General features: G+C 41.5%; 1 protein-coding gene across 1 annotated transcript in view; it reads right to left on the reverse strand.

The window, feature by feature from the left end:
* Positions 1–18,219, reverse strand: part of KIF26A (kinesin family member 26A) — a 101,551-nt gene that overhangs the window by 49,875 nt on the left and 33,457 nt on the right. Inside the window, 1 exon segment of the mRNA XM_039552474.1 lies at positions 1,496–1,662. Within this exon segment, the coding sequence (XP_039408408.1) occupies positions 1,496–1,662 (167 nt within the window).

Raw genomic sequence — 18,219 nt, forward strand, 5'->3', positions numbered from 1 at the left:
CAGTCTTGCTGCTGACTTCAAGGATCTTTGAATTAAGCCAATGATAATCACTTCGCAATAAAAAAAATAAAAATAAAAAAAATAAAAATAAAAAAAAATAGCTTTGCTGACCAGTGACAAAAGCATCACTGAGAGAAAATATTTTGGGTCTTATTTTAGACTATTAGGCACTGGTTTCTTTCTCTTAGTTTCAAGGAAGGTATTTTATTTTCTGGCTTCCCCAGCAAAAGGGACAAATCTTTGCATTTGCTTATGACATACAGATTAACACTGAAATAAATCCAAAGTAGATTAAGCTAAAATCTCACTGTTCATACCCACAGTATGAAATACAGTAATGAAAGCTGTGCTGCAGTCCCATCTAGATCTTTTGGAAAGGATGTGTCTGTCCTTGCTTAGGTAACTAAACAAGAAAGGAGACATCTGAGCTTCTCCCCTTACCTTTCCTCTCCACTCCCACTGATTTCAGAGACCTATTCTTGAATGAAACAAATCATCCCTGCAGGAAACCATCTATTTCTCTGTGTTGACTTTAAACCCACAGCACAGAGACAATCCACTAACTTACACAGAGTGCTCTTGGGGCAGTCATTTCCCAACCTCTTGTTCACAGACAGACTGTGATATGCAGGGATTTGACAAATCAAAACAGAACTTGGAAAGTTGAGCTCCTGAGGTCAGATTGTAACTTACAGTAAACATCATTTATTTAATGGTACAGAACATGTTAAAGACCAATGAAAAGGAAACAATACAATTACCATTGTGATTACATTCTAAGACAGATTCTTGGTGCATAAATTTTACTTTAGTGCCATTCACAGACATACGTTTTTCAATATTGTCTCAAAATATGTTCAGTTGTGAATTAAAAAAGGAGTTGGAATGCAAGTACAAAGCCCTGAATTTTGTTCTTTTAAATACCATCTGCTTGACAGCGTATTGCATTTAATCAACACTGCTAATTACAACAAACATCCAAACAAAACTAACGTATCATTTTTGTTATAAGACACAAGAATGGAAAAAAAAGATTGTTCTGGGCTACTGCTAAAAAAAGAATGTCAAACTGTTTTAACTGTTGCTACCAACTATGGAAAAGCTTTTATTTGGACACATAGGCCATGCTACTGAATAAAAATGGAACTTATTTTTAATTTTGATCTGAGTGAAAAAGACTTGTTACTTCAGCTTTTGCTCCAAGGAAACCTACAGAATAGAGCAGACTTGCGGTGGAGATGGCCATTAAGGACCAGACAAAGCCCAAAACATATTTTCTTGGGTTTTGGTCAACAGAGGTTCCAAGTCTCCAGAGGGAGAATCGGGACATCCCCACCCCATCCCTGCTCTCCAGTGGCAGCAGAAAGCCACAGTCATGACCAGGTGACCAACTCCACCCCTCATCAACCAGCACCATGGCAAAGACTGAACAGCATTTCCCAACTGTTTGGAGACCCACAAGCAGTTACGGAAACCAGAAAGGAGGAAGAACTACCTTATGAAGAAGGAAGCTGCAGCCGAGGTACCTGCTGAGACCCCGGCTGGAGCCACCACGCTCTGGGAGGCCGCCGTGCCGCTGGCTCCCGCAGGGTCGGAGTTGTGCTGCCCTGAGCTGATCTGAGCACTGGGAACATCTCGGCCGCTTTCTGGTGCTGCTTCTGCCTGATAAAAGCAAAGACATACGTACGGGTTAGTACACTTTAACACATGCCCATGACAGGGAAAAATCTCATGCAGCTCTTCCAAAGAGTGTCTTTGCAAGGGTGAAGGCAAAGATCAGCGGCAGGTGAGGAGTGATACAGGTGGACAACTGTACCACAGTAGGATCAGCAACAGAGAAAGTAAAAATCATGAAGGCAGCGGAGGAGCAGAAAAACACAGAGAACCTTTGTGAGGAGTAATGCACACTTAAATAGTTTGACAGGCATGAAGAAATGGAAAACGGTAAGCAGAACCCTTTTGTTTTACAGTGTTATTTGGGAGCTGGCAGAACTGTTTATCTGGTTCAGTTATGACTGTCAGGAATTATTTCTCAGTGGCACATCACCTACAAGACCTATCTGTTTAAGAGGAACTAACCAAACAGTCACACTTGCAGTATCTTTCCACATGAATAACCCCAAGAACTGAATAAAAGAAAATTGATTTTTTTAGAAACATCTATACAGCCCTGGTTTTCAGTATTATTTTTCTTAGCAGCATAAATGTACAACACTTTTCTCCTGCAAACCGTTCCAGTGGAAGAACAGGAGCGACTGGAGATGCATCTTCTCCAGCATAAAGCATTTGCAGTGTCTGAGACACAGTTTGGAGTGGGGCAATTGTTTTGAGAGTTTGCCAAAATATCAGACATCTGTACTGTGAAATTGTGTCAGGTCTATATCTTCATGTTTAGGCGACCAACTCTTTCAAGTACTGAGTTCAATTAAGCACCATCAGTCAAATGCTCCTTGACAGTGCTGGGAAGGCTCCTTTTCGGAAGAACCTGCTCTATGTCTAGGAGTCCTGAAGATTTAATTAAAGATGACACCACAATAAATATTTGTCAAAAGAGTTAATTGCTTCATGTATGATAATATATGATGTTTCTGTCATCTGAAATACTACTTTGACATTTCCAACTAATTAGCTAAAATAGATTCCAGGAAAGGAGACAGCCTTGTAATGAAGCACAAGCACAATTAGGTACTTCCTGGGATGCCACCAAATTTTAGATTTTGAGCTGCCATAGATCATGTTTTACAACTACAGATATGCAGACATGGAAACAGGGCATTCCCAGTTACATACACACCCTCAATTTTCTCATACACTGACAATACAAACAGAGATTTTCTCACGAGAACTGAGGCAAGCCAGTTATTAGGTACCAAGGAAAAAAACTCTACCAACCAAGTAGGGCTCAACTGGTGCATGAAAGCCTGTCTGGAGTTTCATCTGAACTCAGTCCTATAGGTTGAGTGCTATATTCCCAGTTCCCAACAAAGTCAACAAGAAGAAAGTGCACCCAGCTCTTTTGAAGGTCTGCCCTTTCAAGATTAATACTATTATCAGTATTATGGAGTGGCTGACTAATGCTTTACTATAGAATGCTACACAAAAAAGTACTTTTATGGAGCTCACCTAAGAGATCTGAGACACAAAATAATATTCATGCAGATTAACTTAATCTTAGTGAAGCTACTCATGCTAGAAGCCAAACTGGAAACTTTGAACAACCCTCTGCAAAACCCTTCACTTTGTAATACAGGAATCTCATGAGATCAGATTTCTTTGTGATGAAAGCAGAAAACCAAGCACTGCTAGAGATCAAGATTAGCACAAAGAAATGGTGTGGCAGGAAAAAGTGCTTTAAAAAGGGAGTTTGTCTGTCCATCCTATCCATGATCTACTGGCAATGACAGCCAGGAACAGAAAAGCTTGGAAAAGGATCAGATCCACTCATGTGGTTAACTGCTTATAACTAAGTGATGGAGTAATGAACCTTGAGGGGGTCGATAAAGCAGGTATTTGATCATTAACGCACTGAAGCAACAAATGCGTGGTCTTGACCTTTACAAACTAAAAAAATCTACACTACAACCTCTGGAGCCAGCACAAGGAGCCTACAGAGTGGCACACCAGGAACAGCCCTGCTCAGCAGCAGTGCCATGATGGCCAGCAAGAGGAGGACACCCAACCTGCAACCACTGGAAGGATAACATCTGTGTCTGAATACTCCTCCACATTCTGTCAGGAAGACAACCATAACCCTCTGCCACACAAGCTGCTGTCTCAGATTAAAAATTACAGGCTCAAGTCAAATTCCCAAGACATATTTTTCCACTCACTTTCAACAGGGGCTATACTAGACAAGAGACCTTGACACAAAGAAAATTGCGTTTAAGCAAGATTTGGAAAAAAAGACAGGAGCAGTAACATGTTTCTAACTAATCAGACTAATTAATGCATAATCTAAATGATGGCATGATCTAAAGCTAAATATGAAATCTGTACAGTTAGCACAAAACTTTACTGAATTTTACAGCAAAGTGCAACAGACTTGTAAGAACTGACTGGAATCTGTTAACAGATCAATTCCTGTAAAAACTATTCACACTTAACAAAAATACAAGCCACATGTAACACACATTCCTTTTACACCACTTTTTTATTTCTATGAGAAGTTAAAAGCCTACATTTCTAAGAGACCAATGATTGTGGACATATAAGGCATGTAACTTGAAATATCCGAATCAAACCTGGTATTTCAGATGGCAGATGGTTAATACACTTTCCAAATCAACATATCTAAGTTGGATAAATTGCCATTCCCACATTAGACACATTTGAAAACTCAAACTGTGATTTCTGTTTCTGTAAGTTTTATTCTCAGCTCTGTGTGAGCATAAAAAGAGGATGACGGGAAGCCAGTGAGAAGGCACTGATTCTTCTAAAGGAAGAAAAAGTGAAGGTATACAAGATAAAATCATCAGAAGACTACTGCAGTATAATTTTCATTGTCTTCAACTACCCAGTTAATATTAAATACAGAGGTAAAATTAGTTTTGCTGCATGGTGAGACACTGAAAAACCACAAAAGTTCTTCCAAGTTTAGGATTCATTTCAAGGACTGCTTGCACCATCCAAAGTGGCAGGATTTTCCAGCACAGCCACATTCAGCTCTCCCTGAGAAGCTACATCTCACAGGAGATGAGGAAGGCCCACGTATGAGGAAATTTGTCAGGTCCGGGTCATTTACCCTGAGGCAAGAAAACTAAAGACAAGTAATGGGACCTTCCCAGGCCTGGACACTCCAGTTTGCCACACCACAAAAAAAAAAAAAAAGGGGCTTTTTTTTTCCCCCCTCTAAACTAAATGCAGGCATTATTCCATGCACCTCCCTCATCTCAACAAGTACTTTTCTGAGGACTGTGTGTGGAAAACAGAATTCTTTGGAGGAATGTGAGCAACTTTTGACTTTTTCAAGCATGCAAGTCTGCACAGAGAGAAGCTCCAGACTGCAGCTGAGAGGGAACTGTGCTTCTCCGTTTACTGAATTTTCATAAATCATTAATGATCAAATGCAGAAAGCACAACCTTATCACTATAAAGTGTTACAGACTGCACTGAATATTTAAAATGTCATAGGGCTCCACATCCAGAGAGTAGTGTTTGTTTCAATTTTCTAAGAAAATGTTTGCTGTACAAAAGCCATTGGGGAAAAAAAAAAAAAAAAAAAAAACCCCTCTGGAAAGAAGCTAAACCTCAAAGGAAGGATTTCCAAAACTGCTCTATAGGACCCCTTCTGTCTACTCTCTCCAAAACCACATGAAAACTGGCACCAGTAAGAGCACAGCAAGGACAACATTTGAAAATGTCAAACTAAGCATTTTACATGTGCAGGAATGAGCAATGTCTTGGTGCTTCACGGCAGTGCCTGTGTCATGGACAGGAGGGTTTTGGGACCAGGTCCCAGTGCCCATCCTGAGGACATGGGAACCAAGTTAGCCATGCTGCATTCCCAGCTGGCAGCATCCACACACACAGCTGAAGTTGGCAGGGCCACCACAAGAAGTTACAGCTTGAGTTGTTCCCAGTTAAGAGAGCCAAAGGCTGGGGGACAGGGCAGGATGAGATGGAGATGACCTGACATCCTCAGGGTACGGAGGTGGAGGTGTGCTGGGCAGAACAGGGGCATCCCCTGTCCCATCTCTGACTCCCAGCACACAGGCTCACTGTTGTGACTAGATGGCAGGAAACATCTGCCCAGGCTTAAGCAAGTCAGACTAGTCCAAAATTACACTATAAAGAAGTTGGCCCTAGATGGAATTTCCAGATACACAGGACTCTTGTCAGGCCACTACCATCCAAAGGCCAATTACAATTCTAACAGCTCTTCACGCATTTGAAGTGCAAAGCCAAAAACTAAGCCGTATTTTTTCCAGTTTTCTGAGTATTTCCATTCTCTGGACATTGACCTTTGTCCAAAGAATGTCCAGGAATCCAAAAAATCCAAGCTAGGTCATGCCACTTGGTCTCTGAAACACATGTAAAATATGTATCCGGTGACAGGCAAGTAAAACATGGGACTATAAAAACCTACAGAAAAACAGATCAGTCCCAGGATAATACTGTCATGGCAAAAGAAAACCAGAAGGTTGGATAGAGCTGCAAAAGAGTATCGAGAACAGAATCACTAAAGAGGGAATGAAGAAAATTAGAAGAGCCTCTACGAGTCTGACACACATCTGTTTATCAGAATCACAACTCAGTACAATTTATTTTACTTCAGAAAGTTGGTCCCATAATGGAAGCACTCAACAGGGCTGTGCAGGTGAAGCTCTAACTGCTCTGGTACAGCCTGAGTCTGTACTGGTGATTTCCAACCCCCCCCCCCCTTTTCTAAGTTTTTTTACCCCTTTTAGACTAGCAGGCAGACAGAGAATTTTGAGAACTTACTTTAACTCACTATTTTCCCCTTTCTGACTAGAACGTCCTAGAACATCACAGTCAATTAAACTGTAAAAACTGCTTGATGTAATGATTTTGTAATATATTAAATCTACTGTTTATATATGATAAAACAATAATTTTCCACCTAAATGATTCATGCAAAGACTCTTATGACCTACTACCACTGACTGGAACAAACGTGACGTAAATCTCGAGCTGGATAATGCTCCCACTATAAACCCTTCTTTTCCAGAAGCATGGGTAAGTCCTGCATGCGTCTCCTGTGAGAAATGTCTCCTCCTGCCTGACGAGCATTACATGAAGTTTACAGGGCAGCATATGCCAGGCTGAAGTGAAACGTGTTCTGGATAAACTTTTTACTGCCATTTGACATTGTTTCTGCCAGGGCTCATTATAAAATAAGTAGGGCATTTTATAACTACAGTACACTACTGCAGTCATTTATAACCTGCAGCTGCAATGTGGTAACAAGAATGCCTAAACCTGTAGTTTCAGACTTTTATATGCATCTCGTGTTCAATGTAAATCAAATGCAGAGCATAATATCCCTTCTCTGAAAAAAGGTTTTTCAGCTACAAGAGTTGCTAATGCCTGGCTTATCATCAATCTCTGAAGATGAGGCAGAAGGAGAAAAATTATAGAGAAGTAGAATTAAATAGAAATAGGAGGCCCATCTGCTGTCACAGACTGGAAAGTAATATAGGCGATCCAAAGACAACCTCAGAGCGCTTGCTTTTTGAAATAATATCTGAATTACTAAAGAGGTTTAAGGTTTGGATCTTTACCACCAAAAATCATCAGCAGCCTGTGCTTCTTCATCTTTTTGGGCAGGGCCCACACCCAGCTACATCCAGCACTGGTATCCTTGGCAGTACAAGGATGGGGAATCAGCAGCTTCTCCCTTCTGACCAAGGGCTTTTGATCTCAATCTGACCCAGATCTCTCCTAAACCATGCTCCTTGGTCCTTGAGAAATTTATTAGGGTTTTGGGCAGGCTTCATCCTACAAAATGAAGCGTCATTCATTCCTTTCTTTGTATTGAGAATGTGGGCAATCCCTGCAGGCAGGGCTCTGGTAGTGCAAAGATGTCAGCAGACAGTGACTGACCAATTCCTTCATTTCAGCTACTCAGGATACCAACAGCCACAGAGACAGCAAGCAATGTTCTTTTTTCTTTCCTTTTTCACAGCTATCTGACCACCACTCACATGAACAGCACCCTATCTGCACATGTAATCCCACCACCTGAAAAGTCAGGAGGTCATGAAACGAGCTACCAACAAGGACAGAGATCCTGCTACACATTAACACTCTCAAAACAGAATTTTTTCATGTGCAGTGGATTTAAAACAGCCAGCCTAGAGGAACTGTTTCTTCTAATGCCTCTAGGCAAGCATCAGAAAGTGTTGCCCAGAGCCCTCCCTGCTGACATTTATTACGATAGTTACAGCCTCCAAAGCCAAAAACATAGCTGTGTACTGCTCTGGGTATTTATTCAAATGGACAAATATACAATTGAATCCCTGCTTTTTGTCAAAGGTTGATACGAGCAAGCAAAGAAATTTATTAACAGGATCATAATAATGCAAATTTCTGTCATTTCAGGATTGGGTTTCCTACAAGAAGACAAATGCTTTTCCATTAGGACTGACTTCCATGGGCCAGATGTGTTTCTAACAGCCACTAAACACAGGAGACAGAGCTCTGAATTGGGAGAACTTGTGCCGCCTTCCTGACTCCACAACAGAACTTCTCCATGATTTGGGCAACTCAACCAGAATCTCACCGTATCTTGATTACTCTCTATTTAGCAAAAGAAATTACCATATTCCCAATTTCATTATAATCACTGTATTGTTATAATGATTGACATACAATGTCATCAAATAAAGCAAAGGTGGACGGATTGTCATAGCTGATTTCTATCTCAATCACACCTGAACTGCTTATATATTAGATGTGGCTTCTTTAAAAAGAACATCCCTTGGGATCAGTTTGCCTGACAGATACAACATGGAAAGCACCCTTCACTAGTAGCTCACCCGACGAGGTACAAGCCCTCATTACCTGAAGGGAAAACTGGCTCTTTATTACATCCATATTTAGAGACCAAAGCTCAATACAGGCAAGCTCATGAAGCAGCATTAAGTTTGCAAAGCCAAGGACAGCTGTGATCATTGGAATCATTGCTGAAGGACACCGAGGTCCCAAGTTAGGGATAGAGCTGTGCAGATGACACTCTTTTCTTGTGGGTGTTTCTGCTGACCTGCTGTTGTCTCCCAGTATTAGGGCCATGTAACCCAGACATGATTCACCATGACTAGAGTGAAATCTGCAAGCCTGCAGATGTCCCAAAGCTCTTTCAAGTAACCAAACGCCAATATAAGGAATCCCAGAATAAATTCCTAAGTGTGACTGGGCAAAGACGTGTCAGGTGAGATTTGACATAGATAAGACTACATATATGGGGAAAAACAACCTAAATGACTCAACTATGCTGAACTCAAAACTTGCAGCTACGACTTGGAAGTTCTAAGAGTCATTGACAGTTCCTCTAAATCAAGACGTAGCAGCAGCCAAAAAAAAAAAAAAACCAGCAAGGAAATTCTGGATATCACAAGGCAGGGCACAAAGAACAAGCAAAGTGTCCACATAATGAGCACCACATATTGAGTCCTAGTGCTGTATCTCAAGACAGGGGAATGACAGAGACAAGCAAGTAAATGGTCAAGAAGATAAAGCAGCTGCCCCAGGAGGAGAGATGATGGAGGCTAGGACTCTTACTTGGAGAAGGGAAGATTGAGGACAGCCTGACTGAGGTGTATAAAATCATGGAGGTGCTGAATAAATTGAGTGAAAGTGAAATACTTCTTTGCACTGGGCTAGTGAACTCATGGAACCTGCTGGCACAGAGAAGGCTGTGGAGCTAGAGAGTTTCAGGGTCAGAGAGGGTTTGGATAAATTACTGAACAGCAGGTCCCTAAACAGATCCTAAAGGCAACAGACAGGTATGTGTCCCTGTGAATACTCCAACTGAGCATGCTGGGGAGTATAAGAAGACTGCAGAAAGCAGCCAGGCTCCACAGCTCTCCCTAAATACCATTTCCAGCTTCACTGCTGGAGACAGCCCTGGGCTAGACAGGCTGCAGCTGAGATTCAGCAGGACATTACTAATGTTCTTATCATTCCCATTCAATCTTTTCATGAGAATCTTAGCTTAACCAATAACAGGAGGTTGTGCTATTCCCATATCCCCTATGAGTACTTCAGAGTCATCTGTAGATGCTGATGAGACTCAAGGGGATGCCCACACAGCTACTGTGCATGAACAAACTAAACCTAGACCATTCCCAAGCCAGGCATAACAAGGACCACTGTCCCCTTCTTCATCCTTCCACTGCCACCTGCCCCCTAAAACAGCCAGCTGCCTTGCACAACTTCATCACCTTCTTTTTTGAGAAGCAGAACTGGGACAGTTCTGAATGGCAGATCCATTATCTTTGCCCAACAACACCAAAACCACAGCAATGGACTCGTGCCTACACCACCTTTCAAATGCTTCCTTCAGATAAGGTATCAGAAAAGAAAAAACCCATCCAGATTTGAAATAGCAGCAGCTATGCAAATGCAGAGGAATTAACTCAGCTGTCTCTTCCCAGGCTAAACAGGCCCAGCTCCCTCAGCCTTTTCTCATAAAAGAGATGCTCCAGTCCCCTCATCATCTTCACAGCCCCTCCACGGGACCCTCTCCAGGAGCACTGTGTTTTTCTTGAACAGAGGAGCCCAAAACTGGACATAGCACTCCAGATGTGGCCTCAGCCATGGCTGAGCAGGTGTCCAGTATCATCCCCCTCGACCTGCTGGCAATCCTCTTCCTAATGCAGCCCCGAATACCGTTGGCCTTCTTGTTCACAAGGGCACTGCTGGCTCGTGGTTAACTTCTTGTCTACCAGGACTCCCAGAGCTGCTTTCCAGTAGATCAGCCCCCAGTCTGTGATGTTACATGGGGTTAGTCCTCCTCAGGTGCAGGACCTTGCACTTGTCTTGGTTGAATTTCATTATGTTCCTCTCTGCCCACATCTCCAGCCTGTCCAGGTCTTGCTGAATGGCAGCATAGCACTTTGGGGTACCAGCCATTCCTCCTCAGCAAACTTCCCAAGGCTGCACTCTGTCCCTTCATCCAGGGCATTGATGAATAAGATGAACTACACTGGAATCAGCACAGAACCCTGGGGAACACCACCAGCTTCAGGGCTCCAAGTAGACTCTGCGTCACTGACCACAACCAAGGTCCAGCATAGCACCTCTTCTCAATGGCTCTTCCGTCATTTGGAGAAGAAAATTATCATCAACACATTCCAGAAACATCCTAGATTGCTTATGCCCTGCTGTGTTGTCCCTCCAAAAGGTATCAAGGTGGTTGAAGTCCCTTAGGGGGACCAGGACTTCTGAACATGAGGTTGTTCCTATCTGTCTTTGGAGGACCTCATCCACTCAGTCTTCCTGACTGGGCAGCCCACTCTCTACAATGTCACTGGGAAATTACCTCATCGTAGTTTTAAAGTTCTATTTGTAAGTCTAATAATCCCATCATTGATTACAGTGACTGTATTCAAATTATAAATCCATTAGCTGCTCAACAATGAAATAAAATCAATAATGCACGTAAATGGGAAAAAAAGGAATTTAAATGCATACATTAACGTCACTTGAAGTAGCACTATTTTATGCACCATCTCTAACAAAACTGTGTCACATCATTAGCAATAATGTGAAAAATCTTTTTCAATTAACAGAGCTGATTTGATGCTATGTTCACTAAAGTGGCAATCCATTCCATTAAACACATACATATGAAATGCTTGAAATATCTATGAACTCTCTCCATACATCATAAATTCTCTCCTAAGTGCTGAAACACAAAAATAGATACATCATTTTCTACGGATGCTTTTTAAACCTCCTGTCAGAAGCTACCAGGCAGGGCACTTCAGTGATTCTAGTTGCAAGTAACAAAGAGCACCAATTTTTGCCCCATGCTCAGCTGCTCATGCCAGGAGATGCTTTCAGCAGGAGATGCTTTCAGCAATGCACATACTGTGCACAGGTCAACCATCCTAAGGCCCACAACCTCAACATGCCATCACTCCAGTAAACAGCCTACTGAGAAAATGTCAAATTCAAAGCACTTTCCAAATGAAAAAGAGATGCTCAAATTCTATTTTAACACAAGCAGGACAACTGGGCAATCCTACCTGCATCCAGCTGGGCAAATCAGTTCCTTTCATGTTCTATATAGACACCACTGCAAGACTTTCCCCTCCACCAGCCTGTACACAACTAAGGTCTGAGCTCAGCCTGAATTTATTTGGTTTCTCTGCTGCATTAACTTCTGAAGCCAAAGGGTATTATTCAGCTGCAGCCCACCCTTAACCCATGTAGCCCATGCAACAGTAGCCTCGTTAAAGCTGTTCTTTCTGACATGACACCACTTCTGAGCTCCAGCCAAAAAGTATGACTCTTCCTTGTACAGTGACTTCTAAGTGCTGGGGTGGCATGGGATGCACTGATTATCAGTTAACTGGAGGATTTATAGTGGAGCAAATTCACAGTATAAATGGACCAGCAGGAAGCAAAAGAAGCTGAAGGGAGCAAAGTGAACAGAAAAGGCCAAAGAAACAAACTGAAAGGCAAGAGTAGAAAATTTAATATTTGGGGTATTTAGTGTAGCTTATGATACACTTGCCAGATGAGAGAATGAACTGTGGGCCAAACGTAAATCCAGTGGATTATCATTTCCACATAATCTCTAAAGTCTACTTGTCTTAAATCTACCTCTGATGAGTTACAGGTGAAGTCTGGGCAAACATTCCTGTTGACTTCAATTGGCAAGAGAGGCAAGTATGGACTTGTTTCCTCCTGAGAGCTGTAATAACAACTGCTTAGCCTGGAGGGGTGAAAGATCAAAAGAACTGGTTACAGGTGGTAATTTGAGCCACAAGAGGGTCTGAGTTCTCAAACAGTTACCCCGCCCCACAACTGTAAAACCAATACTATGGTGGAAGTGTCAAACACAATAAAAAAGAAATGCAATCCACACCCTCACCTAAGAAAATGTTCACTTACATCTAGTAGCCAATAACCTTTCTGTTAACTCTTAATGTTTTTCCTGTATCACTCTGATACCTGGAAATACATTAAAAAGTAACCTCGTTTTCACCTTCAGCACCCTACACTGGGGACAATCTAAGAGACCATAAAGGTCCCAGCAACTGCACAAAACAGAGGGCTACATTTTCAGCTGCACGTTTAAGGCTGAATTTCCAACCCACCCTTTCCAAGCTAGTCTGCTCCCTGGTTGCTGGGGTGATGCCATGATGATTTTTTGCCTTTTCTTTTATACCCCTGTTATACCTTTTTATAGCTTCTGTATTCTTAGTGCTTTTCGCCTACATTCTTAGACTTGCGTGTCAAGCTAGGAGACTAAACATCTTAGAAGCCTCATAGTTAGGGATCAGAAAGCCCCAGACCCCAACAAGGTCCTCTCCAGAACACATTCTGTAAACTAAGAGAACCATCCAGAAGAAGGTTCCTCTGGGAGGGGGGCTCATTCAAGCCTCTCATTGGGGAATTTTTGATAGATATGCTAATTAGTTAAGACCTATAATGCTAGACCAGATCTTTTGGGGGTGGGCATTGCGGTGTGCATTGAGGTGCATTCCACCTGGACGCAGTGCACCTAAGGATCCTTAAAATAAATAGAGAGGTAAAATCCCTTTTTCCCTTCTAACTGTGTTTGACTCTTGATTTTAAGACCAGGAAAAGGCATCAGGGGCACTGACAGTGGCAGTGCTGTCCTCCCACATCACACCTTTCCCTCTGCATTTGCCAAGGCAGCAAAGCTCGAAGCAAGGCATGACTGCGCAGCTGAGATGCAGCAGTCACAGGAAAGGTCTTTTCCCTGGGAGCAGAAATTATGTTAGTATGAGAAAGCATCTAGTAACTTGGACCAAAAGATTTCTTTCTGCTGTTGAGACTTGTTATGGAGAGTGACCAACACGAACTTTGAAGATCAGTATTTTCTGCCACCTGCTTTTCTTTATGTACTTCCTCTACAAGAGCAGTGGCACCAACAACACTGGAGCTAAAGGGAAAACAGAAAAGCCTCTGTGCAGTCCCTGCCTCACCATCTGTCTGACATTGACTTCTTGAGGATCAAGATGTTATACGTGGAGTCTGAGTAATGTCCCAAAGCTCAAAGACATCCATATGTCTCACGGACAAGATTTATGGTCAACGCACTGTATTTTAATTGTTTCATTACAAAATATATTTCCCACATTGTATTAATAAAAGGTCACTGAGAAAGCTATCAAGAAGGGTTTTAAAAATTAATTTAAAAATCCATTTGGTATGACATTTATCAAAGTAAAAAAAGTAAATGCTGGAAAGTAAATCTTGTCATTGTTCTGTTTTCCACAGTCAGCTTTTTATTGCATCTTTTAAACAAAATGTAAGTCACCCGTTCTATAAACAAAGAGGCTTTAAGGAAAGTCAACAGAGGCTGAACTACTCTCAGATTAATCCATCTGGTTTAGATTAGGGTAAGCAGAAGACTTACTCAAACTACAGGAAAAGCCTGAATTGTGACTAAAATAACTCACAGGTTTTTCATGTAAGACAAATAAATGTAAGTTCTTTAACTTTAGAGTCTATGCACCCATTCACATGTGCTGTGCTGTGGATGAACCCTCCCTCTCTGAACCTCACAGATCCAAGCAATAAACTCATACCTAAATTTAAATTTGTGGATACTCTCAGGGACATACATTGACCTTTTGATAATTTCACAATTTTACATACATAGGCTTTAAAAGTTTTACTTAAGGTACTTCAAATTTTTTAGTGCTCTTTTTCAATTTCTTAATGGCGCATTTTTTAATATATTTTTAAATCCACTTACAGACTGGTAAGTATTCAAGGAGTCACAATCCTTTGCCTTATATCCAGGGCCAATTGTATATACTCAAGTAAGAAATACAATGTGACCAGGATTTCATTTTGTGTAAGATGAAAGAAAAAGCAATTTGCAAATCAGCTCTATTTCACTGAGATGTCTTTATAGCACATGGCATGGCTACTTTAGCACTTTTATGCAGTACATAACACTGCATAATAATAACACAGTCAATTTAAAATATACAGTAAGACCTCTTTTTTTCTACAATACACAATAAATGCAGTTACTTCTAATAGGCGTAAAAGGTATTTTCAGGGGTTTTAATGTTCTACCTCTCAGCCAGATTCCAACACATCTGGGAAGCCCAAACTCCCCTCAGTCCTCTCCTTTTGCATTAAACTGGGTAGCAGTGCTGAACACTATTAATGTTTTTTTTTTTTCATTTGAGTAGTAACCTTATATTCACTTGTCAGGTCTAGAACTAAAAACACCAATATAGAACTATTTATTAATTATAGTTGTCAGGCGTTCACCACAAATCAGCTGCCTTACCCAGAGTTATACCAGCTCCCTCCCCTCCACTGTGTTCACTGTCTGCTCAGACAACTTACCACTGCTACTGCTGATTATTTTTTGTAATCTTTCACAACAGGCCACTTGGGTAAAGCAGCTGATTACATCTTCACCTTTTGAACCTTGGTTGCAATCCTAGTCTTCCCCTCCCCTAAACCTTCCTCCAGATCCTTAATTACTGTTCCTCTTCACGGCTCCCAAAGCCCATGGTTATTATTTTGGCTTGAGCAGCACCCACACTACACTTCAAACACACGTTCCTGTTCAAAAAATTTATAATCTATATAATGGATTTTTCACACTTGAACTCCAAACACATATTAAAAATTTACGATGTCCTGCACTTCTGACCCCCAACATTCAGCCCAGAAGTGTTTTCACAACCATAAGTGACATTACAAGGTAATACATGCGAGTTTGGGGAGGGAGATGAGAGGAGCAGAAATCAAATCTATTTTTTTTTTTTCTCTCCACAGACAATTCCACTACTGCCACTATTAGAACTAACCATGAATAAAAAATACGGATCCTGGAGAAATGTGTGCTGCTGCAAGGTCTCCTGAGGTTTGGCAGATGTACACTGGGGTTTATTTTCCCACCCGGAAGGCACTGGGGACAGAGCACCCCACATCCAAAAAAGGATTTGCTCTGCATGACCTATCTGGGCTCCACCAGCACCAGCTGGAAGCCAGAGGCACCTTCAGCCACAGGCAGGCCAAGACACACATCCAAGATGAGAAGGACAAAGCATCTCCTGGAAGTACCTGCTGGTCTTCCACAGCCACAAAGGAATCCTCAGTAATTATCTGATAATAAACACCTGGGGTTTTGGCAATTAAAAATACTTGAGATGAACCCCAGCTTTTACCTTTGTCTTCCCAATTTTATAAAATTAATCATGGCCACTTCATATGCAGCAGTGGGTTAAATCACTGGGAGGGTAGGCATTGGATAGGAGCCTCCCACCAGAGAGTTCAGCACCTGTTTCAAGTACCCTTGCACAAGGAAAAAAGGCATAAGTACAGATTACCAGTGAAACAGGAGTATTTACAGGGTGGTCAAAATAACTGGTATCACAACCAAGAGTGGAAACTCCCTGGGAAAAGAGCCATCTTTCTCTTCTGCATTTGTGCAGTATGTTGCCTAACTGGAAGCTGAAGACTTCAAGATCCAGTCACACATAATAAATAGTATATTCAATACTGTTCTTTCTACTGCAGTAGTTCTTGCTCCAGAATTCCTCTAGCCAGACCAGCTTTTCTCCACAAGACAGGAACTACTACTAAAGACAGACGTCACTAAAAGTATGTATATCCACAGCTCTCTTCTGGGTTAATCTGAAACCTAAACCCTGTCCCTAACTTCAGGAAAGAAAAGACAAAATTAACTCTCTAACCTGTAAAAAAAAAAAGTAAATAAATAAACTTTTCTAATAGGGAAGGAAGTTCAGATGTGAGAATCGATAGAAATCAGAAAATCCCAGTCTTTGAAATATTAAAAGACGAGGTAAGATAAGCATTGGACAAGAATGTCCTGCAGTGGATACTATACTAGACAAGGGCTAGACTAGCTGTTTCCCGAAATTTCTCCAATCCTATTTCCTTCAACACCTGTGATTCCTCAGGGGAAGAGCGTAGGGGAAGCACTTTCTGCCTCACCCACCCAAAAAACTTCATCAGACACAAGGTTCTTGACAATACAAAAGGCAGTGGAAGAATTCAGACAGACACAAGAAGCACCATCTGGAAAGAGATGCACTCACAGTCTTCAGTAACTACATTTGGGTTTAAATGAATAAAATAAATAAAGAGAGAGGAGAGATAAAACAACTGAAGACTAGCTTCTCTCCAAAAACTGCTTATAAATCTAAATGATCCTTGCAGATGACTGGATCCCATCCAAGCTGCCTCACAGTGAGACAAACTCACAGTGTTTGTCCTTTCGTTAAAGGTCACTGTTTTCCAGGCTACTGAGTTTCTTTGCACATTTCTAAATCACACTTAAGCTCTGGTGCATTATACACATTTTTCCTTCACAGGGGTTAAATGAGGCAACAGTTTTATCTTAGAATAGCGCAGTGGTTAGGGAAAACCACATCTATCAGTCAGTGTGGTTAAGCAGGAAGAAATCTGGAGCTGGCTGTTACTGAATTATTTAGGACAAGAATAAGGGCAGACAAGGAATGAGCAGACAGATGGAAATACTTCTGCTTTCAGAGGGCAGGCTTCTTAGCCCAGTAGCTTTTTCCTTCTCTATTTCTGTGATATACAAAGAACTTAAAAGGCAATTTAAAGGTAACATCATACACCTTATATGGCCAAATTGATCCCTAATGCATGGACCAACATTTTAGAGAAAAGCTCTCACAGCAGCATTTCCTTATAAACTATGAAGAGCTGAATGGGCCATTTTCCCTTTTCTCAGTGAATGATCTGATCTCAGCAGAGATTCACTGGATTTAAATGGGAACCCCTCAGAGGTGAAAGGTAGCTGAATTTCCTTATGAGAGAAAGGTATGGGAGGGAGGAATCAAGTCTCCAAGCCTTTTCTGGAAGGAAACACAACGTCAGCCTGAAAAAGTAATGTTACACGGCAGCACTCAAATATTTATCTCTGATGATCTTGGACCTCAACCAGCTGAAGCTACCAAGCAATATTAGGTAGTGTTTACATACAACAGTACATAAGGCATTATGTTAAATTTAAAGCTGCCTGGCACCAACATACCTGACCTCGCAAGACCTGCTACATCATCTTTAAGTGAAAACCATTACTTCAAAGTGTACACACTTCATAACTGTATACACTCCCCCGTTCACTACCTGAAAACTGGTCAGGAATAAATCTTAGTCAAAACCAGCCACATATTGTATCCTTCTTCTTAGCACAGTTCCATAGATAGCCACATAATGAACTTGCTTTTAAAGGTAGCATGCACCTCTATAAAGCTTTTTCATTTCCCACAAGAGTTCATAAAATGCACACAGAATACAGGAAATCAACATCAAGGCTTAAAATCCAAGTGCAGTGACATTTACAGGCATGTGGCTCTGAAGCAACCTTCTGAGCCCCCTCCTCAGCAGCAAACTGTTTTGCAACACATCTAAGCTGCAGATTAATGCTCTGCATCACAGTCCATCAACAGCAACTGCTGAACTGTACACAGCATTAGAAGCTCAGCACTAGACTTGAGGGTCAAGTTCATCTTTGATACAATCCCATGAAACTCC

The sequence above is a fragment of the Corvus cornix genome, chromosome 5 (genome assembly GCF_000738735.6).
Source record: "Corvus cornix cornix isolate S_Up_H32 chromosome 5, ASM73873v5, whole genome shotgun sequence".
NCBI classification, from domain to species: Eukaryota; Metazoa; Chordata; class Aves; order Passeriformes; family Corvidae; genus Corvus; species Corvus cornix.